Genomic DNA, 25287 nt, shown 5'->3' on the forward strand with positions numbered 1-25287 from the left:
TTTGCATGTATGCGATTGTCACTGGGCAAAACAAGGGAACACATGCAAACATATATTGAAGATTTTAGATCTTCTAAAGAGAAACAAGACAAATGAGAAACATCAAGTTATAGGTATGTTTTATTCCACGCATATTTATTTTTTAAATATTTAATTATTACAATTATTAGTGTCAAATGTAACTAGTTTAATGTTATTAAGTTACAGACAGTGTTGGTCTGTTGCCAAATTGTGACCACGATGATAGAGGGAGTCTTAATAATGAAAATATCACTACTGGTAATCTCTACAACATCTTTACAGTTAAACATTAGATCATTTTATGATTCCCAAGACTAATTGTTTCTTATTTCAAATTTATATAGATAGTTGTGTTCAATTCAAAGATCATGATGCTCTTGGACTTATCATTAGTGAAGACCCAAGAATAGGTAAATTTCTATATCATCATTTGAAAATAGAGTGTTTCTTCCTTTAAGTATTTTCTAACTCACTCATATTTGTTTCTAATCCAGATAAAATATTTGATGCTTCAAATGAAGACTTTGAAAATTCTATTGATTATGTGAGATCATTGCTCCAAAATTTACCAACTAAAGTGGATGAGAAAAAACATCTTAGTGAATGTATTAAGAGATTTAGAAAAGATGTCGAGACATCTCTCACTTCCTCTTCCAAATTTCAAGCAATACCTGGGTTAGAAAAAATTCCTATGAGACGAATACCACCATGGTTCAGTCCAAGCAAAATGCACAAACATCGTTCTACTCAACAAAGGCATAATACCATTTCTCAAAACCTAACTGTAAGAGTTGAGCAAGAAACATTTCAATTCCCCTCTAGAGGATGTAGAAAGAAAAAGAAAAAGAAGAGCATTAATCGCTCAGGTATAGCAATACAAAAAGAAACTCTTAGAATCAAGGGACGAGAAGGTGAGTACATTCATTCAAAAATGTTTTGTTAATTTATGGAAGTATGATTTCTTTTATCATTTCATATATTAATTGTATGTTGAATTACAGAATTGTATGCTCAAGAACATAGTCCACAACATCGATTACCTTTTTCAATTGATCTAAACCAAACAATAACAAGTGAAACACACCTTGTAGGTGGTATCTTTTAACTATTAAATTTCTTTATCTAGTTATTGATATAAAATTATTTAATCATGTATCTAACATATTTTCTATAATATTCAAACAAATTAGATATAATTTGTGGAGATGAAGCATCAATGGTGAATGTTACCCCTGAGAAAACATTTCAACAATCCATTTCAGGTAATGGGCATTGTAAATATTTATCTACTAATTACATTATATATTTTTAACACTTGAAAATGTTATCTAGGTTGATCGTAATTGAATGTGAATGTTATTTCAGTTTTCAATGTTCAAAATGAAAATGGACATATGTCACCCTTTTGTATGTATCCCAACCAAACATCAACAACAATGGATGGAATGCAAATTGGATATGGTATGAAAATTATTAAATGAATTTTATTATGATCTTTAATTTTTATTTGGTTCATTAAGTTTAAGTTTTAAATGTGTGTGTTATTATAGATTTAAATGATAAAGTAGAAGAGCATATGCTTCCATATTCTATTGATCTCAACCATACACCAATGGATGATGCTATGCACATGGGAGATGGTAAGAAAATCATGAAGTAAGATTTAGTCAATTTTGAATATTCAATTTGTATAATGATTTTATCTAAGTTGATTTGTGAAATGTACATGTTTTTGCAGTGTTAATCAATCAACAAAATAGTCAGCAACTATATTTGGATCTTAATCAAGAAACATCAACAACAGTAAATGTAATAGAAACTAGAGATGGTGAGAACATTATGATATTCAAAATTAATCAATTTTGAATCTTTCTTTTGTATATTAGTTTTATAACTAGCTCATGTCTTTATAGGTATGGATGATGCTACAAGGGAGGGTCATGGTCAATATCTTTTTGGATAATCATTTTTTGAACTAGTGTAATAAGAGTTATCTAATGATTGTTTTAACTCTATTTAGAATTTGACTCTTGGAGATAATACCTTGTCAATGAATATAAATATTTTATATACTTTTGAGTGGGACAAGTATTGAATCTTTTGAAAATCGACTAACTTTCTTAGTAGATTTTAACCATTTTATCTAAAGAAAGAAAAATTAATGTATAAGGGTAAAATAAATTTACAATATACTAAATTGTGTATTAAATTCTTAGTGAAATAATTTATTATAACAGTTTTGTAAATTGAATCCGACTTAATTACATCAATAAAATACTGTTCTAAATTACTATATTAACATAAATATTTTTTGATTTGTTATATGTTAAAACATGTTAAGCATAATGTTCCAAATTTTATTTATTTATTATCTTATTTATAAAAAATTATATAAAAAATGAAAAAAAAAAAACTAAAAATATAATGTATAATGTCTTTTTTTTCATTTACCAATATTTGAAAAAAAATAAAAATTAGAAATTATTTTTTAAACTATTTTTAAAAATATTTCTATTTATTTTAACTAAACTTGTTCATGAACAATCAATAGTTAAATTTCCTAGCACCTTTCGTATATTTGATTTATTTTTATTGATTATAGTAAATCTTAAATTGTGTGACACTATTATTATTTTATTAAATTTTTATAAATAAATGAATAAAATAACTTAATTTTATATTGGTGATTAATATTTATTTGATATGTCTATTTATTATATCTTGATTTAATTTTGAGGATTGTAATCTTTATTTTTAATTTATAATATAGTGTTTGAGTTCATTAAAAATCAATTTACAAATATGATACCTACCATGAGTTAACTTGGAGCGGACTGAATAATAAGGAGGTCAAAAAACAGCAAGTTACTTTGAGTTTTTGAGGACGAAAAACAGCAAGTTAGAATGGCATTTGGATGGCTCCGAAGTTGTGAAATTCCTGATGTGAACTTGATTTTTGAATGCTTACATCGATGTTATCATCATCCTATTTTTCTACCAGCTCTCTTGCTAATTCCTTCATTGCTTTATTGTTAATCTTTCTCTCCTTTTTCAATTTCTACAATTTTTTCCCATTCTATTTGATCTTTAGCTTCACTTAAAGCTCGTTTGTTTGCTGGAATTGATCTGGAATAAGGAAACGGGAATAGGAAAATTGGAATAAATCTATTCCAATTTTAGCCCAAAATGAAAATAAACTAAATTACCCATTTACTGATAGAATCCTACCATTTGTCGAACTTCGAATTCCTCCCAAACTTTGTTTAAATCCATGTTAATGTTGCAATGATTACCAACCCGATTTAATGATCCTATTTCCTATAACAATCCCTCTACTTCAATTTGGGATCTTGTTTAGGATGCCTTCTTTTTGTACTTTTGTAGCCATATTTTCTGATTCCAAGAGTTCCCCGCTTATCACAACTTTCCTGATGACTTCAACCATCTATTTATACTTACCCTCTCCTAATAGAGATCCTAATATTGTGTTCTCTAAACTGACTCATGATTTAATGCTTTATTGGTAATCTAGAGTTATGCTCTAAAATTGGTACTCTTACCTCTTTCTTTCTTTCTTTTTCTATTCCAGATATTAGTTGGCTGTTGTTCTGTGATAATGACGCCTTTCCTTTCCTTGTTTCCTTCTATAGTATGTTTTCTCTGATTAAGTGAAGTTTATCAAGATTGAAATTCGGACTTGTTTCTCTCTCTGATGCTAGCATGTTCCCAGTCCTTTGATTTATTACTGTGTTATTTACATCTTCTTCTTTTTCTAAATCAAGAACATCTTTTATCTCTTCTTCTTCTAGATTATCTTACATATTTAATCTCAAATCTTCTTCTGCTGGCAATCCTTTCGATCTGAGATGGGGATTATGGACTTCTTCTCATAAAACGCATTGGTCATAGATATCATTATGTATCAACATGATATCCTTTATTAATCTACTGTGGAGTATGATGTTTTCTTTTATATCTTCTATGAACAGATTTTGTTTTACATATTTTTCATAGTATTCCATCATTTGTATCTTATTTTCCAATGTGGGATACCTAAACAATCTCTAGCTTACTTTGTTTTATTTTCTTCTTTTCCAGATGAGTTGTTTGCTCTGTCTTCGGGGGAGTCTTAAGTATATTGTTTCCCCTGCTATTTGCTCCTATTTCTAGCTCATCAGCTTTGTTCCTAATTAATGGAAGTCTGGCAGGTGGTTTAAATTTGCTTCTTCCTCCACTATTTCACCCTCCAATATTTCCTATTCAAGAACTTGAACTTTACTGGCTAAGCATTTTCAAATTTCCTATGGATTCTCATGGATCTGATATTTTTCAACTCTGGACTTTGTGATTGTTGTTTCCTCATTTAAGAGCATCCTCCTTAATTCTGATGTATTTCATGGAATCACCTTGTAGAATTCATACTTACTGTTTCTAGAATCGGGATCATATAATGTAATATCTTGAATATGACCTTGATAAAATTTGTGTTGAAGCTCGTAGATTGACCTATTTTTGATAATCTAAATAGGGTCTAAGTCTCAAGTTTCTGATCTCATGACTAAGATTCTAATACCGTTGGCGTAATTGGAAACAAATTCCAGTCCTAGAAATTCTCCTAAAAAATTACCTAATATTTTCAGAATCTGGGTTTGGATTAAGGTTTCAATCCATATTGGTTTTTAATATATCTTTCCTAAAAGTTTGGAGCCCATTTAAAAATTCTAACACTGCAACTAAGCACACTGTAACTAACCAAGAGTTCATCCCTAAAATGACTATTATTACAATGTAAATAAGCTATAGAATTGGAGAGGAAACATATACTTACCTGGCCCGTGCATCCTTGATTTAATCATTCTACTAGGATGACTTTCTCTGTATTTAGTTTGTTCCACACTGCAAATACACCTAGGGTTGAGCATTGTAACCATCGATTCTCTGAACTATGATAGCTGATAATCAAGATATTATCCCTCTTATAATGTTGCTCCCTTTCTTTTAAATCATCATTATTCTTGTGGTTGTCGTGGGTCCATTTAGGGTTTTTATCAAAATTTTCTGTTTACTGTAACACTAGGCCAATTTTTATTTTCCGCATTTGTAATCCCCAAACTTTCATTTTCTATAATATTTGGTATTGATCCCCAGATATGTTGTATATCGGTCTTAGGGTTTGAATTGAAAGAAAAGTTAGTTTTCTCCTTCGAATTGGCTCCTAATTCGTTTGTTGGGGATCTTGTTTTTTGGGCTACACATGTCGTATCTCTAATACCTACTGAAATTATCTATTGACCCTTTAGCTAAGTATGACTTATTGCTCTAGATAGAAACATGTTTGCCCCTGTCAAATCTTCTTAATGATTTTGACAGAGGTTTCTTGCCCTTTTTCTTGCCATAGCTATTCTGTTTTGATCCATCTGCACGCTATGTTTGTATACCCTTCTTGGTGCATTTGACCACTTTAATCCAGCCCTCTATTTCCCATTGCTCATTATTAGGGTTCATTTGGTTCATGGAATTGTGGAAATTTCAATTTTGCTTAATCAAAGTTTTTCAAATATTCGTTCTTATTTTTAGAATTTTGCTTGTACTGTTTGTTTCATTCAGAAGATGAATGAAAAGATACATTTTAATGAGTGAGCTTAAAGTTGAAAGGAGACTCCAAAAATAATCCAATCTAATCTTTTACGCTCCGCGCAAAATTTTTCAAATCAAGATTATGAAAACCTAATGGAATGACATGACCCGCCATTGAGTGGGATATGAGAGATCTGTTGAAACCCATTCTTTCCTAAAATATTTTGCCGATTCTGGACATCTCTTGGAATGTAAGGATCAGATAGTTTTGAGAGGGCTTCAAATGTGTTTTGGCATTGCAAAGACGGAACGATGTGCTTATATGCTCTACATTTTTCTTGTCTTCCCATATTTTGTTTCCGCGAAAAAATTCAGTTGTTTTTCTTGATTTTGCTTCGTTAAAAAATTGCTCGTCATTGTTCGTTGGCAGAGCAGAAAAATTCGCCATTTTTTACAAAGTTTCGGCTGTCCATCATTCTTTATGTAGTTTTCTTCATGTTAAATTATTTACAATTCATTTTAAATAGTTTAGTTTTTAGCCATTTAGATTTTAGAAAATTAAATTCTGAAAATTGTGTTGCTAAAAAATTGTGTAACTTGATATTATCTATATTAAAATATTTTATTATTAAAAAATTTGATTAAATCTAATTGATTAAAGTTACATATTTTAATCATAATATTTAATTTCTATTTTTTAAAAGTACCTAAGAAATTGTAATTTTATAGTGTTCATAGAAGATCCTAAATAGTTTAGCCAATGAAACAATAGTAAACTAGTTTCCTTTATTCATAAACATAATAAATTTGTATTTATATACTGTAAAATGTATTAATTTTATAATAAAAATGATATTTTTTAAAAGCTAAGAGGCTTTGTACAGTGGAAGCATTCATCAATGTAAACTTTTACAAGCTTTTAAAAAAATTGACGTTCAATTGGCTGTTCAAATTAACATTATTGTCAAACTTTTTTATTATATATCTCTACGGTTACAAATCTGACTCGACAACGCGGTTACATGCAATACCAATGAATGTAGGTAATAGAAAGAAAATTGTGCTAAAATGGTGGCATATAATCTTCATTTGCAGCCAATTTCATAGATAGAAAAGGTAGCCTCAATTCGTAGTGTATGTGGATTGTTTTCAATATTGTTATTGAGATTGATAGGGTCTCGAATAGAAGATGGGCAAATACTGCATGTTTTTGCTGTCGTTGCTACTGCTTCTCCTATTCATCTAATTGGGGAGGATGCACCACTAAAGAAAAAAGTGCCCTCCTCCACTTCAAGCAAGAGTTGGATGACCCAGGTGACTTGTTGAGGTCATGGAAGGGGCTAAACTGTTGCTCCTGGCTACGAATCGCCCGCCATAAGAGCTCAAGCCATGTGGCTCATCTGGATCTTAGCCCCTCAGATTCTCCCTTGTTAGCAATAGTGAGGAATTCAACCAGTCGAGTATTCCCTGCTCTATTCCAATTGTAGCATTTGCAGCACCTCAACCTTAGCTGGATTCATTTGTCCCCTCTTAAGTTCATTACATATAAAGGTGATTTTTTTTCTGGCTAGAAATAGAAAACAAAAGAATAGACAACAGATTGATCATTACCTGACTTCTCACAATAGGCTTCTCTAGCAAGTTACAATCTCTTACAGTTAACAATCTGTCCTTTTGTGAATTCATATTCAATTCAATTTTCATATGCACATCCATGTGATATTTCAAAAATCAATACAATGTTTTGGTTTCATAACCATGAAGATTGTTGTGTAACTGAGCAAATATACATCTTTCATATTTGTATAGATTATACTATTCACAATCAGATTATGTTAGCAATTTCCTTTGATATTTTGTTAGAATCTATTTCGACCCCAACTGGATTCACTTGTCCCCTCTTTCCTTCTGTTCACATCTCCTAAGCCTCACCATATTGACGCATTTGAATCCAATTATCGCCATACATAAACTAATTGAATCCCACAGTGGCACCAACCCAAAGTTTGAATAATTTGATTTATTTTCTTGCTCCCTTTTTAAGTTTGTTCTTATTCCACTGTTTGAGCATGGCTTCATTTGTTCTTATGGTTAAAATTTGGAGTACCTCGACCTCAACATTTTAAAAAAATTCATTTTAAATAAACACAAGCACAATTTAATATACATTTTGCACTGATTGGTATTAGATATTATGATTATATAATTTGAAATGTTGGACTAAATTTGGATAAAGTAATTAAATAATAAAGTTAAGACTATAACAAATAATGAAATTACAATAGATTTTAAAAATTAGAACAAAATGTTAGATATTATATCAAATTTTCAAATAAGGTTGAAATTTATAAATTTGGGAAAATATTAAATTGATGAAGTCAAACATATAAAATTAAAATTAAAAGAATGTTTTGAAGTGTTATAAAGTTAGCTTTAAAATAAAGTTTAACTTTACAATGTAATGTTCTAGCCCACACAACGATTCCACTGTGATCCTTGATGTCGATTCTAGAGGGCAATATGGTGAGATGGGATGGATGTATAGGAGTCAACTGAAGACGTACGGTGGACACAAAGACTAGGTGGAGTATTCGTATGGATTAAGGAATGTGCAGTTTCGTATGGGAGACAGGCCGTATGACATGAGGCTATTTAGGAGCTTGTACGGTGACCACATGAAAGCTGTACAGTGCAAATAGGTTGGCCATACAATAGGCCAGAGATGCCATATGGCAGGGGAAATTGACAGCTGTACAGATGGATATGGATGTCGTACAATAGCTATGGAAGGAGTACGGTGGGAGTGGAGACTGAATGGCAAGCTAGACTGCTCATAAAACTTGCTGTATTAAGCCAACTCAGGTCATACAGATGGTGAGAAGCACAGTTGATGACTGACTAAGCAAATTCAAGCTGTATAGATGGTGAGAAGCATAGTTGGTGACTAAAACAATATCATTCATACCCAAATACACAATGTTGATGGAAGATTTGATGAATTCCAAATATAATAACAAGACTTGAACACACAAATTCTTTTGAATATGTTTGCCAAGAGAGAGCACTCCAATTTTCTAGATTCAAACAAGTAATACATGTAGTGACAGAGTAGGGTGAGGGTTGAATTCCACCAAAACTGTACAAGCCAAATAGGGAAGATCTTTCACTTCCAAAATGGCGAACAATCTCGAACTCTAGTAGGAATCCGCAATACAGAGAAATATAATTCAAAGCATGACTCCAGACTTCCTACAAGTCGTGCTTAAATACCCATCAGGAAAACCTTTCCAAGGGTGTACAAAGATAGGCTTTGATGGTGACACAAACTAAAAAAATAAAAATAAAAATGGGTCTGAGATAAAATAAATCAATCGACTCATTACAAAGATTTAATTATTATTAATTTTATAATGGGGGCATTACAACCCTCCCGTCCCAAAATTTTCTTGTCCTCAAGAAAGTACAATGCTGGGTGTTGGAGGATGTGCTCACCTTCCCATGTTGCGTCATCCAATGCTAGGTGTCGCTAGCGTACCAAGTATTCCTTCACAATGTGGTTCTGTAGGATCTTTTCATGCACTTTGAGAATCTTAGTAGGTTCCATAATGAGCTTCCCTTCCTCATTGAGTGGGGGAAGGTCGATAGTGATTGTGACATTTTTCCCTATTGCCTTCTTTAGACATGAAACATGGACGCCATTGTGAATGCAGCTACCCTTTGGAAGTTCCAGTTTGTACGCTACCTCCCCAATGCGACGAATCAGGTGATAGGGACTATAAAAGAATGGCTTCAATTTCTCCTTACCTGTTACTTTTAATGAAGACTATCGGTATGGCTGAAGCCGGAGATAAACCAAATCCCCCACTTCGAAACTCCTCTCTATTCATTGTCTGTTGGAATACACCTTTTGTCAATTTTGTGCCTACTGCAAATTCTCTTTCAAGCTCCTCAGTATTTCCTATCCCTCTTGAAGCCAATCCTTCACCCTAGGAGTGTGATTGTCACCCAAAACTATGTTGATGAAGGAGAGAGGTTTGTGCCCGCACAAAGCTTCGAATGATGCTATCCTAATAGACATGTGATACATGGTATTGTAGAAATACTCCCTGAGATGGATCCATTTTACCCACACTCATTATTGTGTTGAGACGTAGTTTTGAAGGTAGCCTTCGAGCCATTTGTTCACAATCTTAGTTTGATTGTCTGTCTGCAGGTGGTAACTCATGCTCAGTGATAATTCTATCCCTACCATCCGAAACAATTCTATCCAAAAAATACTGACGAATCGTCCATCTCGATCACTGATGATGTTTGAGGGTAACCCGTGTAGGCAAAAGACTTCTTTGAAAAATAAATTGACGACTTGTGCAGCTTGAAGGTCCGAGAGGATGGCGAAGAAGTGAGCATACTTTGTTAATCTATCAACCACCATGAAGATGTAGTCCTTTCCATTCACCTTGGGAAGACCTGTTATGAAGTCCATGGATATACTTTCCCACTTATGTTCAGGAATAGGCAAAGGCTATAGCAGCTTGACAGGAAGAGTGTGTTCAGACTTGTTCTATTGGTAAACTATACATTCTCTTACATTTTGCAACACATCCCCTTTCAATCCCTTCCATGAAAATCTCTCCCAGATGCTTCTATAAGTTTTAAGGAAGCCGAGGTGTCCAGCCAGAGGTGAGTTGTGTACTTCCTTCAAAATCTTCTGCTTTAGTTTGGATTCTGGCACCAAATATATCTGATCTTTATAGTAGATGATATCATCCACCACTCTATACCGATCATCATGGGTGTGGCCGTCCATTATTTCATAGGCAAATGTATTCTTGGAATATTCTACTAATAGTTGTGCCTTCCAGTCAACTGAGATTTGGTCTAGCGAGCAGATGGTGGGTTTTCTAGATAAAGCATCTGCAACATTGTTCTTCCTTTTTACATATTCAATGTCAAAATCAATAGGCTAAACTTTTCTTACCCATTTTTGTTGATGATCGTTCAAGTCTTGTTGCTCCAGGAAATATTTCAGATTGTTGTGATCTGTACAAACGACAAACTTGGCACCTACTAAATACTGATGAAACTTGATTAGTATATGTATGATGGCCAACATTTCTTTGTTGTAGATGGAATATAGGCATTCTGTTGGTGTAAGCTTCCTACTCTCATAGGCGATGGGGTGTTTATCCTACATGAGAACCACTCCAATGCCCTCCCCGGACGCGTCGCATTCCAAAATGAATGGTCGAGTGAAGTCAGGTAGTGCAAGAACTAGGAAAGTGCTCATGGCCTCTTTTAGCTTATCGAAGGTGAGTTGTGCTTCTTTCTTCCACTGGAAATCCCCCTTCTTTGTTAGATCCATTAAAGGTGTGCTAAGCTAAGAAAATCCTTTGATAAATCTCTTGTAGTAACTGCACAATCTAAAGAATCATTGCAAATCCGTGCATGATTTTGGGGGAGGCCATTCAAGGATAGCCTAAATCTTCTCTTGATGCACTTGAACCCCGTATTTACTGAAAACATGCCCCAAGTACAATGTCTTTGTCATACCAAACTCACATTTGGATTGCTTGGCGTGTTAGGAAACTCAGGTGCGAAAACAACTTCCTACACTAATCTCTTAAGAGAAGTATGATGCAAATCTTATTAAAATATTTTACATTTACAGATTCAATATCATGTAAACAAAAATATTTCAGCCAACCAAGCATAAATAAAATAGATAGAGAAAGAAACACATAACACAAAGATTTTCCAGTGGGGAAAAACCTTTCAGTAAAACAACCCCACCCCTCCAGAACCTACACAATGTATTATCTTCAATACAAGTTTACAATACACTTGTAATGCAAGTTCAACAACGATAACAAAAGACTCCAGTAGCAACTCACAGTACCAACAATACACTTTCTTGCATCCCACCTCTTCGCAACCCTAAAAATGCTTATAACATGCGCTTCACTTTAGGGCTACTCCCAAAGGTAACCATATTAGAGTTTTACCATTCTCCGAGAAAATAGGAACCCCAAAATTTTTTTTGGGGTGATGCCCTGAACCCCACTATTGGGGTAGAGTGTACAGTACTCAAATTTATCAGTTGCCACATGTCTTCACCTATCATTGAATCTTCCTAACATAGCTCTTACATGTCATAGGAATCCATCATAACCGTTTTAGCGATGATCTCCTTATACAAAATTCAAGATGCCGACACATCAACATTATTTGCAAGAAATATATTTTACAAAACAAATAATAAGAATAGGAATCATCCAAGGTTGAGACACCTTATTCCTAACATGGCGAACAAGGACTATTCCTCCATGATACTCAGAACTTCATTCAGATGCTTCAAGTGCTCCTCCCATATCCTGCTATAAATAAGATCATCAAAGAATACCAATAAATAATTATGTAACTGTTTGTTGAAGATCTGGTTCATGCATGATTGAAATGTAGCAGGTGTGTTGGTCAATCCGAACGACATGAATAGGAACTCATAGTGTCCGTAGTGGCGTGAAAAGCTATTTTCTCCACATCTCCTTCTCTCATTTAGATTTGATGGTATTTGGAATGAAGATCTATTTTTGAAAAATAGACTGTGCCATGTAGTTTATCCAACAACTCATCTATCCATGGGATGGGATACCTATTCTTTATTGTTCTTTTGTTCAACGCGCGATAGTCCACACACATGCGCATCATTCCATCCTTCTTTTTGACCAACACCACGGATGATGCAAACGAGCTAGAACTAGGATGGATCCATCCTTTCTCAAGAAATTTCTGAATCGTCCATTTGATCTCATCCTTGAATTTCTTGGGGTGATGGTACGGTGTGGTTATGACTGGTTTTGCCCCTAATTCCAACTCGATTGTGTGTTCAAACCCCCGATGAGGTGGTATGCCAGGACGAATATCCATGAAATTTTTTTCATGCCTACTTAAGATATCCTGGATTTCATCATCCTATGGAGGTGTTTGGTGCCCTTTTATAGGTTTCGCTGAGATAAAATAATGCACAACCCACGCAATGTCATCGTACCGCAAGATTGCCTCCATCTGATGCACAGAAACTTCCTTCGGCCCTTCATTTGCCATCCCTCAAAGGACAACCTTCTTTCCGTCAACCACAAAAGTGAAGTCCATCTGTTTGAAACTCTGAGTGTACTCATCAAGGGTCTCTATCCACTGTATGCCAAGAATGACTTCCATGTCAGTGAGGTCCATTATGAAAAAGTTCTCTGTCACCATGTGATTTGCCATTATGATGTTTAGCTGAGGAACAAGGTGCATGTAGGGTAGGAAATTCCCTCCGACAATCTTGACCTGAAAGCCTACATGTGCTTCTATAAGGAAACTTCTTTGCTTTACCAAGGATGAGTTTATGAAATTCAAAGTAGCTTCGTTATCCAACATCGCTGTAACCCTTTGTCCTTGAAGGGTACCCTACACACGAAAAATTGTGCACCTCGGACTGCCAACCAATGTAATGGATCCTCCGTGTTGTACCAAGGCAAAAATCCTCTCTGTAAGGTTTAAATTGGCCATGTTGGTGTCGGTGTTAGGTTGGTCATGATCTGCAACTGGGATTTCTTCTTGTTCGTGTTCATCCTCATCATTGGACACCACCTCGATGTAATGGATCTTTCCCTTCCTGAGGCATCGGTGGCCAGGCTCCCAAGAGCCCTTGCAATTGAAACACAATTTCTTCCTTGAAAGTTCCTGTCAGGTAGCTTCATCCAATGATAGCTTCTTGGGCAAAGGTTTGTCCCTTGAAAACATTGGTAGTTTTGGATGTGAGTGACTTCGAGAGGATGAGGTTGATGCCAACAATGATGCCATACTTCGTGCCTTACTGATTGCTTGCGACATGGTAGACGGATTGAATCTCTTCACCCAACCCTTCAATGGTTCTGCTAGCCCGTCCAATAAAGAGCACGACCTACCTTCTTTCAGAGATGTCCGTGACCAACACATAAAGTCTCTGAAATTTTGCAATGAACTGATTTATCAATCCAATTTTCCTTAGTTGCACCAAATCTTTGAAATTGAGCTCAGGTTCTTTCCCATCAAATCATTCTATACATCTCTCTGTAAATTTTGCATAGGTCCTTATTTGATCATGCCCTAATGTGATGGTGTCATGCTGCCAGCATTCATGTGCAACTCCCTCCAAGTGCAACGCGACAAATTTGATAGCTTCTTCTTCTGGCATAGGATTCAACTAGAAGTAGGAAATGTCCTCTTCAAGGTTTGCATTCCTCCAGTCCTCTCATATCTCTTCAAAAGTTGGTAGTCTCTCTCCGTGATATGCTTCTGCCCATGGTGGGAAGGTTGGCATGGAAGGTCGAGAGTGTGTTGGCTGAGGGTGTGGTTTACCCAATACCGAGTCTATGCTATGTCCATTTTGTTCTCTAGATATTTTGTTCTCTGCTAACTTCTTGAGGGTTTCCTCCATGAGTCACTACGTATTAGTGATCTGTGCCTGATTCTGTGAAAGTTTCCTTAGAAGTGCCATAAGTTTGGCACTAGTTGGTTCCTGTTCATCAACCATTTGATCAATGAAATGTGTCCTTCTTCTCTTCTAGCTATAAACTCTCATTCATTGTCCACAGGCTAGCAGGATTGAAGAGCTCTGATACCACTATAATGTTCCAGTCCACGCAACGATTCCACTAAGATCTTTGATGTTGATTTTAGAGGGAAGTATGGTGAGATGGGATGGATGTACAAGAGCCAATTGAGGAGGTATAGTGGACACAGAGACTAGGTGAAGTATCCGTACAGATTAAGGAATGTGTAGTTCTATACAAGAGACAGGCTATACGATAGGAGGCAATTTAGGAGCCCGTATGGTGACCACAGGGAAGTTGTATGGTGCAGATAGGTTGGTTGTACGGTAGGATAGGGATGCCATATGGTAGGGGATATTGACAGCCGTACAGAAGCTATGGAAGGAGTACAGTGGGAGTGGAGACTGAATGGAAAGCCGTACGGATCATAAAACTTGTCGTACTAAGCCAACTCAGTCCGTATAGATGGTGAGAAGCATAGTTGATGACCGAATAAGCAAATTCAGGCCGTACGGATGGTGAGAAGCATAGTTGGTGATTGAAACAATATCGTTCATACCCAAATACGAAATGTTGATGGAAGATTAGATGAATTCCAAATATAATAACAAGACTTGAACACACAAATTATTTTGAATATGTTTATCGAGAGAAAGCACTCCAATTTGCCAGATTTGAACAAGTTATACATGCAGTGACGAAGTAGGGTGAGGTTTGAATCCCACCAAAATTGTACAAGCCAAATAGGAAAGATCTTTCACTTCTGAAATGGAAAACAATACCAAACTCCAATAGAAATCTATAGTACAGAGAAATATAATCCAAAGCATGACTCCAAACTTCCTACAAGTTGTGCTTAAATACCCATCAGGAAAACCTTTCGAACAGTGTACAAAGATAGCCGACGGTGACACAAACTATGAAAACAAAAATAAAAATGGGTCCGAGATAAAATAAATCAATCAGCCCATTACAAAGATTAAATTATTATTTATTTTATAACGGGGGCATTACATACAAATAAGATCAAGCTTTTTAAATTAATTCAAAATATATGCATATAGTCAAATTTCAAAAGGGATGTGTGGTTGTGGGTGGGTGTGAGAGAGAGGGGGGGAGAGGGGGAGAGAGAGTGTAAATAAGGAAAGGTGGGTAAATTATAGAAGGGGACATGTGAGAGAGAGTGTGACAAGGGGATGAGGGTGAGGCATGAAGTAAACACTTTGAGAGAGAGTGAGAGATAAAGATACATGAGAAGAAGAGAGTAGGTAGTAAGGGACATCATAGAGGTTTTTGGGGGGGTGGGGGGCATGAGAGACACAAGATAGACATATAGAAAGAATTTGAGAGATAAAGAGATATGAGGAGGGGACATGAGAGTGAGATAAGAGGAAATATGGTGAGAGACATGTGCAAGAGAGATTGTCAGAGATAAAGATACATGAGCGAGAGATATGGGGTAGATATAGAGGGTAAATAGGGGGAAGAGGTTGTGAGAGGAGGGAGAGGAGAGACTTAAAGAGATTAAGGAGACATGGAGGGAGAGATGTGATGTAGACATAAGTGGAAATAAAGGAGAGGATATTGTAAGTAGGGGTGGAAATAGGACAAAGGGAGAAATGTAGGAAGGTATGAGGTAGAAAGAGACAATGTCGAAGGGTCCAAAGAGATTAGGTAGAGAGAAAACAATAAGTAGGGCATCAAATGAATGGAAATGGTGATGGGGGGAGGAATTTGGGAGGGAAGGAGGAGAGAGAGAGAGAGAGAGAGAGAGAGAGAGAGAGAGAGAGAGAGAGAGAGAGAGAGAGAGAGAGAGAGGATATGAAAATTAGAACAAAATGTTAGAGATTATATCAATTTTGAAATAAGGTTGAAATTTATAAATTTAGGAAAGTATTAAATTAATAAAGTTAAACATATAAAACTAAAATTAAAAGAATTTTCTAAAGTAAGGTTAATTTTGATATGAAAAAGTGTTATAAAGTTAGCTTTTAAATAAAGTTTAAGTTTACAAATAAAATCAAGCTTTATAAATTAATTCAAAATATATGCATATAGTCAAATTTCAAAAGGGATGTGTGGGTGTGGGTGTGGGCATGTGTGTGTGAGCGGGTGGGGAAGGGGGAGTGGGGAGCATCTACATTATGAGGAGGGGGTTGGAGGGGGAGAGAGTGTCTAGAGAAGGACGGGTGGGTAAATTATAGAAGGGGACATGTGCGAGAGAGTGTGACAAGGGGATGAGGGTGAGGCATGAAGTAAACACTATGAGAGAGAGTGAGAGATAAATATACATGAGACAAAGAGAGAAAGTAGTAGGGGACATGACAGAGGCTATGGAGGGGCTTGAGAAACATAAGGTAGACATATAGAAAGAATTTGAGAGATAAAGAAATATGAGGAGGTGATATAAGAGTGAGATAAGAGGATATATGGTGAGAGACATGTGCAAGAGAGATTGTGAGAGATAAAGATACATGAGTGAGAGATATGGGGTAGATATGGAGGGTAAATAGGGGGAAGAGATTGTGAGAGAAGGGAAAGGAGAGACTCAAAGAGATTAAGAAGACAGGGAGGTAGAGAGATGATGTAGAGATAAATGGTAATAAAGGAGAGGATATATGGTAACTAGGGATGGAAATAGGACAAAGGGAGAAATGTACGAAGGTATTAGGTAGAAAGAGACAACGTCGAAGGGTAGAGAGATTAGGTAGAGAGAAAGAGAATAATTAGGGCATCAGATGGATGAAAATGGTGATGGGGGGGAGGAATTTGGAGAGAGAGAGAGAGAGAGAGAGAGAGAGAGAGAGAGAGAGAGAGAGAGAGAGAGAGATGTGATAATTAGGGGATGGATGAAAATTAGAACAAAATATTAGATATTATGTCAAATTTTGAAATAAGGTTGAAATTTATAAATTTGGGAAAATATTAAATTAATGAAGTTAAACATATAAAGTTAAAATTAAAAGAATGTTCTAAAGTAACGTTGAATTTGTTATGAGAAAGTGTTATAAAGTTATCTTTAAAAGAAAGTTTAAGTTTACAAATAAAATCAAGCTTTATAAATTAATTCAAAATATATACATATATTCCTACTTGAGATAGAGTTTAATATAGACATAGTGTGAAGGATGAGATATAAAGAAACATGAGAGAGTTTTCGAGACTTTAATTTAATGAATAATACACAAACCATGTATTATAAAAGTTGAAGCCTTAATAACTCTCTAACTCTTGATTTCCTTAAAGAAGTCACATTATGACCTTTTCTCTATTGCAAATAATAATCTAGCTTTAAGGATAAAACTTAAGCTAATACTAATGCAAATGAAAACTCTAATTTCAATCTAAAGTTTAATTCTAATTAGTTGAATAATTTTTTTAATTGTATTAATTATTATATGTGGTGATTTTTTTTATAAAGGGAATCTATTTCATTAAGCATATTTTTGAACCGAACATATAAAATCAATATTAAGTATTTATTAATTAAAAAAATTCATAATATATTAAATATAACGAATTATAATTTAAAAAATAATGTCCTGCATTTTGCATCGCGAGTGCTACTAGCTTATAAATATTATACATATATAAAATAAGCTGAAAGATATCCTTCTTTAGGTGCCTATTTTCATAATCTCACTCAGTGTAATAGATGCCTCAAAAGATATCTCTCGACACACACACACACACACACACACACACACACACACACACACACACACACACACACATATATAATCTAATTCATAGAAACAAAGACTTTTTAATCACTAGTTCACACAAATAATAGTACTTAACTTACAACAAATATTAAAAATACTAATTTCAATAAACTATTTAATTAAGGATCATAGATAGATTAATATTTTAATAAATAAAAATTGACACACCTTTCTTGCACGTATAATTTAATGTATATCCCTACCAACATCCCCAACTCCTCTCTTCTTAATACTCTATACTGTGAATTGGGCATTGGAGTAACTCAACAACCTCAGAACCTTTCTATTCCTGATATTATTGATAATCTGCAAAGAATAAACTACTTGGTGTAATCTGGGGAAATTAAAGGCGAATAACAGTCCTAAATGACGTGTTAAAATTGATATCAAAATATTTAATATTACATAATGATGTCTTTTATGGCACTAGTGTCTAGAATTATGTTTTGAGAAAATCATTGTCCATGATTGCAGGAACCATGATTCTGTCTTTCTTTTCAATTTTGATAAGCAAAATGTAAATTTATGGGGTCATCTCAAGAGCCATGTGGGAGCACTCTCTGCTTCCTGTGCTCACCATGTAGTTGTCTCTTATGAAACTGAAGTAGGAAGAGGGCGTTATATTGGAATTAGATTTTCAAGAATATTTAACTACTATATGTGCTACAGTGTGAATACTCATTTTACTTATTGTCTATAAAAGTACCATAGAAGATTTTGTGGCTGTATTTGTAAGAAAAAAATTCAATTGACTTGATGAAAGCTTCAAACAAACGTTTTATCCTCTTATAACTGTGAATGTAAATTAAAAACATATCACAATAAAGACCATCTTCACAAAACAAGTGGGTTTACAATTGCACAAACCGCATCCTACAACAGGGCTTGTTATTTTATGATGTACAAACTTCCAAAACAATAATTTCAAAATGTTTCTTCAGGGCTTATGCTGGCCATTTTGAAGGCTTTGTATACAATTTGTATAGGATGCTATAATAATACAGTTTAATTTTGTTCTCTACTGTTCTAAAGTTCATGGAATGTTCATGAAGTTTTCTGTAATGACCAATATACTTTTTAAGGAATTAAATATCAAATAGATTTTTTTCCACAGTTTTTTTCAATATTTTGAATCAAATACAATACTCTATCATCAGAATAAATAGGTAGGAAGAGAAAATAATCGTTGAATCAATTCTATTCTCTTATTATTTTTTGGTAGTTGTCTCTGATCAAGTTGGCCTAAAATATTAAGATTAGAAGAAAACATATTGATCACAGATGTTGTTTTGTAATTTCTCCCACTTTTTCTTTTAAATGATACTATACTAATTCAGAAGGAAACATATTGATCAGAGAATGTTGTTAGCAATGTCTCCCACTTTTTTGCAAATGATACCATGCTAGGAATTTGTATGCAGGGTATGGGAAAAGAGAATGCTCTTCCCACATACTTCGTTTAGACATGGTTGTCATACCCTGCCCTAAATAATTAAACTGGAAATACACCGTACATGCAGCAATCAATCCACCTAAAATCCAAAATCTGACAGAAAGTGTGCACTTAAAACAGAAATGTGCACTTAACAGAATGAGCATTTCCGGTTACATTGAGTATGACCTCTGAGATCAAACATGAAATGGATTTGTACAATCTGAATGGACATGCAACTCTCATGATCTTCCTTTCCAATCCAGAAGAAATCTAAGACTAAACCTGCAAAGAATTCTTTAGATGGAGAACGAATTTACAACACTAAATAAATTATAATTGATCCTCACAGAGAATACTTTCAAGGTAAGAACATAGGGAAAAAGCCCCATGGTTATCAGCAATCCAGGCGTTTCTGCAAGCCTTAATTGCAACAAAAAACCAAAAAACATAAAACAGGAGGCTTATCATAGAGGAAGGATGGAATTTCTGCTTTTATCATTTCTAAAGAATAAAGAGGCATTCTTCATGCTGTTCGAACAATCCATTGTGTTGAGATCAGTCCGCAGTCTCTGAATCGATGAATCCATAGAGAATGATCTCCTGATAGCCGGCGATGGTTCTTCACAAAACATTTTGTTCTGATCTGGTGTTCTCTGTATATTGCATACCCAATAACAATCACTGCCTCCTCTGATGTCATTTAAGCTGGACACATGAATCAGCTTGGACATAACTGGACTCTTAGAAAACATACACTCTCCCATCTCAATGCTTTTCTGGCGCTCATTTAAATCAATGTCAATGCTTGTGCTAACATGGTTTCCATTCTCCAATGGAGGAGGAGATACACAAACCCTAATTTCTGAATGGAAACCATCATTTTGCAGATGTGAAGTTGCTGATGACTCATTGTTTGTAGGCTGGGTATTGTCAGCAACACCAGTGGTGACAATATTAGCCCTACACATGGGACAGTTTGAGTTTGATTTTAACCACACATCAATGCAACGCACATGGAATGCATGGTTGCATTTGGGCAGCAGCCTTAGGGTTTCACTTTCCTCAAACTCATTCAAGCAGATTGCACAATCAACAAACCCATCATGTCCTTTGAAGTTGAACAAGGGTATTGATTGAATCACAGAATCTTCAAGCCCGTTGCTGTTATGAACCCATGGCGATTCAGGATTTGGGCTGTCAGAAAATCTGAGATTATGCTGATTGAGTCTGTCCCATCTGACATAGCATTTGGTCACAATGACATAGTAGATGATTAGAAGAAAGGAAGTGGCCATTATGCCTAATATGGCTATCACTAGGATTGAGAAGTTTGGGTCTGATGATGAATTGGATGCATCAATTGGATGTGCAAAAGGCTGAGTGGGTGGGCAGGCAGGCCATTGTGGAGGGCACAGACCTTTCCTGCAACATATTTGGAACGGCCCATTTGCCTGTAAAGCCATCTCATCAATTTATGTCCTTCATAGCTGATTAGACCAATACGCAATTCTTAAAGAAGCAAAAAAAGAGATCAATAATTCAGTAGTTACATCAATGCCTAAGTAAACCTATGGCACACAAAGGGCAAAAGGCAGGAATGCCCATAGCTGCGGAGCAAGACAGCAAAGAGAAATGATTTTGAAGTCAAATATTAAAGCAGACAACACATTATTACTTGTAGAAAGGACTACTGTAGAGGAGTTTAAAGCTATTGTAAATTGAGGGGTCTATCTATAGAGCAATGTAGACCATAGATGTCTGGCTCTAGGTGGTCATACATTCAAACACTACAGAGTTTTATCACATTCTTTACACATAAGGCTAGCATACTGGTATTATGATTTTGATTATGTTTACCAGATTTACTAACATATTGAACCACTATCTCATCTTTGCTTGAAATCTTTAAATTCACAAGACGCCTAACATTCTTTTAATGGATTAACATACATGAACAATGCACGTCATTGTAAACTCCAAAAATGAATGGATTATTTTTTTGATTGCAAACAATCCAAACAGTCAAGTGAGTTAACCAATGATTCCTAACATGGACCTATGATTGATGATCCAATTTAGAGAGCATCTCAATTCCATAGAGCTCTTTGAATATTTATTTGAATGAGAGCGAAGAGATTGATATGGTTGTTGAGCGAGGATCACCAAATTAGGGTTTGGTGTTTCAAGGTGAATATTTCACCAACTTTAGTGGGGGACATAGGAAAGTGTCATTTTCTTCCCTTTTTCTATGAAGTCAATGCCTGGTTGGATCTATCATGTTCATTTTCCATGAAATTTAAAAATACGTGTTAAACCTAAGATACTCTTGTTTTTTCCACGGGTACATTATTCCTCATAATGTGGACTTTCTTGTGGTTTTCATTAAAGCAAAAAGTAAGGCTGGTTGGTACCATGTCACATCCCTTCAAACTTGAAACAAGTCAAAGTAGGTGAGGGTGAGTTCTCATTTTTGTGATATCCCTTTAATTACTTTCCTATGGTAAAAGCGTCTTTTATAAGTTTTTGTTTCACCCCCCACCAAATATTTTTTCATTTAATAAGTAAGATCATAGGGTATATATCTTATTTTTTACAATCAGATATTTCTCAAAAAAGAAGAAGAGAAAGTTAGGAATCTAATTAATATTCTTGGTTTTTGCCATGTGTGAGATGGTGGAGCAAATGTTTGACTCTTATACGAAAATGTATATTAATATTCCGGTCTCAAGTTTTTACCATGTGTGAGATGGTGGAGCAAATGTTTGACTCTTATACGAAAATGTGTATTAATATTCTTGTCTCAAGTTTTTGCCATGTGTGAGATTGTGGGCCAAATGTTTGACTCTTATACGAAAATGTGTATTAATATTCTTGTCTCAAGTTTTTGCCATGTGTGAGATTGTGGGCCAAATGTTTGACTCTTATACGAAAATGTGTATTAATATTCTTGTCTCAAGTTTTTGCCATGTATGAGATGGTGGGCCAAATGTTTGACTCTTATACAAAAATGTTTCCGTATTGCTTATCACATAGCATCTTTTCAGCTTTGTACGAGCAGCTATCATCCACAATTTTTAGCCGCTCTAGCTGCCAAGTCCAAAATTTTCAAGCCAACAATATTATATGTTTCTATATTAATTAGCATCAGACCGTAGAAATGTATGGATCTCAAAGATGGTTGATTTTAGATTTTAAACTATAAAATATAAATCTTTCAAGTGGTCACACGTTTTGAGATAAAGACAAAGAAAATAAATAATGTGATGCCCATCCAAAATTCAAGAGTTGGCAGCTTAAGAAATTTTATTTTATTTTATATATATTTAGAGTGATTAAGATTTTGTTTTAATTATATTTTTTTAATATTACAATTAATTATATAAAATATGAATGATATTTATGAATTCAAAAGTAAAAATAAAAAATATAAATTAACTTAATCACACTATGAATAATATTTAACTTTAATAATCAAACTCAATAACAATAAAATTATTAATGAGTTAACATATAACAATAACTTTAAATTAAAAGTATATATCCTAGAAAATATTAAAAATTATTATGGACTACTACATCTAAAATATCAACATACATTATTGTATTGTAGATTTTATATTCTGTTTTATATTTTTAATTTTTTTCAATAACTTTAATTGCAATTCAACTTAAATAAACCTAAATTAAATGTTAATGCAATGAAAATACAATAAAAACAATAAACTATCATTTGAGTTTTTTTCTCCTACTAACCTTTTTTTTTGGCAATCTAAGTCTCACACTAATGAGGACACTCTATACAAATCTTTACCAAAGAGGTATAGTGCACCTAGATATACACAAAATTGAAACTAAAAAAATAATTTTCCAAACAATTTCTATATCTACAATCCCATTATTACCCCAAAAGGCAAGACTCCAACTCACAAAGAGCTCTTGTTTTATTGGTTATATGAAGCTTCTCTTTTCATAGAGATATGTGTGTCCTTTGCTTTTTGAAGTATGGCATTGCTTTGACTTTGAAATTGGTGTTGTAGATCCTAGATCCATATCACGTAGAGGAACAATTATGTTATTTTAATTTACAATTAAAAATATTTGGGTTGGCTTGGCTTGGCTTTGGTTTGGTTTGGTTTGGTTTGGTGAGTTCAAGATTTAGATTTTGTATAGATTTTGGATTTTAGGGTTGGTCATTTGATACAATCATTTAAGCAATATATTTGAAAATTAATTTATTGTTAATTCCTAAAGAATTAAGATCTTAAGTATGACTTTTGTCTAGTATTTTACAATTTTAATAGTAAATAGTGGAGAACATAGTATTGTTAATAGGGAAATTTGTACTTAAATTCTTTAAAAAAAATGTTTATGATCATTATATATTCAATATGTCTTATTTGAAATATTAATTTGTATTTTTCAATAGTATATATGTTCACCATGTTGTTTGTTACCTTCTTCAATGGGTTAAATATGTGTTGAAGCGCTATAAAATCAAACTTTTTCATTTTTTGAAATTATGTTAAAATATTTTTTGGTACAAAGATTTGTAATTGGATGATACACCATGACCTATTCTAGATTTAGGTTCATGTACATCATTCTTTGGACTTTATCTTGCTAGATTTATGACTCTAAAGTTCCAAAGCAAGCCTCATTTAATTAAGTTCACATCTAAGTCAAGCTTTTAGATTTTCCCATTCACATGAGCTTTCCTTAAACAACAACTAGACACTGGATGATTTTATATGACATAAACTAGATAATTTTTTTTTGCCTATTACCACAAGCAAGTCCACATATAAGTAGATGCTACCGTTGACTTGAAAGAAATAATGAAAATTCAATTGAGCTCACTTTACTTTTCCTAAAAGACAATTAATGTTAAATTAGTGAGCACCAACTATAGCTGGGCCAAGCACTTGACCATAAGATAAGAATGACTCCTCTTATGTCATGGCCAAAACTTAAACCAACCTTTTGTACTCTCACATTGTCCACTAAGGATGAGAAATAAACCATTTTTTGAGAAGAAATGCCTTGTTAAATTAAGTGTCCTAACACCTATTTGTTAAGACTCATCAAGATATTTAAAAATTATCAATCCCCCCTACCATTTGGATTCTCTTTGATGCTTGCTTATTTTGTTGATCTTGTTTGTTTGTTTGTGGTATAGTAATTTAAGTCTAATTGTTTACTAGTTACTCATATACTAGTAGAGAAATGCCCTTACAACATGGGTTAAACAAGTTGGGAGTACCACAAAATCAATTTTATTTTTTTGAAACAATATGAAAGGTTTTTAGCTTTAGGTACAAAGAGTTTTAGCAAGTTACTCTTGAACTAGTCTAGTTGAAAATCCTCTAGATTTCATATTGTTGGACTTGTTACTCATAACATTCTAGACAAGCCTTGTATAAGGTTTTTATTTGAGTTAGCTTCTAGATTTATGCATCCAACTTGGATTTCATTAAGAAAATCATTTAGTCATTAGATAACTCAATATGTCACACTAGACACATATTTTTGTCCACTATCATAAAAAAAATCACATATTGATTTGGAAAAAATCAACAAAAATTCAAATAAGTTTTATTTACTTTTTTCAAATGATAATTTATGTTAAACTACGTAACACCAATTTCAAAGACTACACTCATAACTATAGCACAATTGTTTGATACTTAGCCAACCTTTCAAACTTCTACACTACCCACTAAGAACTTGGGTTAAACGACTGTTAAAAAAGAAAAACCTTGTTGAGTCCAAATCTTGTCAAAATAAGTACCCTCAAAAATTTATTAAAACTAATGAATGTGTTTATAAAAAATATCCACTTCATTTATCATTTGAGTTTACCTTCACAAATAAGTTATCATGTCCCAAGGCAAGTTTTTCCATCCTAATTCCAATTTTCTAATGTCAAAATTTATTGAGTAGTCATTTAACCCTC

The 25287-nt window shown here is 34.0% G+C and overlaps 1 protein-coding gene across 1 annotated transcript; it reads right to left on the minus strand.

Moving 5' to 3' along the window:
• Positions 1–19448: 19448 nt before the first annotated feature.
• On the minus strand, positions 19449–21483 carry LOC149544941 (putative RING-H2 finger protein ATL53). Its single transcript, XM_089795488.1, has one exon. It carries the CDS (start codon positions 20795–20797, stop codon positions 19799–19801), a length of 999 nt encoding a protein of 332 aa, XP_089651614.1. The 5' UTR covers positions 20798–21483; the 3' UTR covers positions 19449–19798.
• Between the last annotated feature and the right edge of the window lie 3804 nt (positions 21484–25287).

The sequence above is a fragment of the Cupressus sempervirens genome, chromosome 8 (assembly GCF_028749045.1).
Source record: "Cupressus sempervirens isolate cs-2001-9-10 chromosome 8, ASM2874904v1, whole genome shotgun sequence".
Classification (NCBI taxonomy): Eukaryota; Viridiplantae; Streptophyta; class Pinopsida; order Cupressales; family Cupressaceae; genus Cupressus; species Cupressus sempervirens.

Bases quoted from the DNA above. Each gene is read 5' to 3' on its own strand.
- LOC149544941 (XM_089795488.1), bottom strand. From the start codon at position 20,797: ATGGCTTTACAGGCAAATGGGCCGTTCCAAATATGTTGCAGGAAAGGT.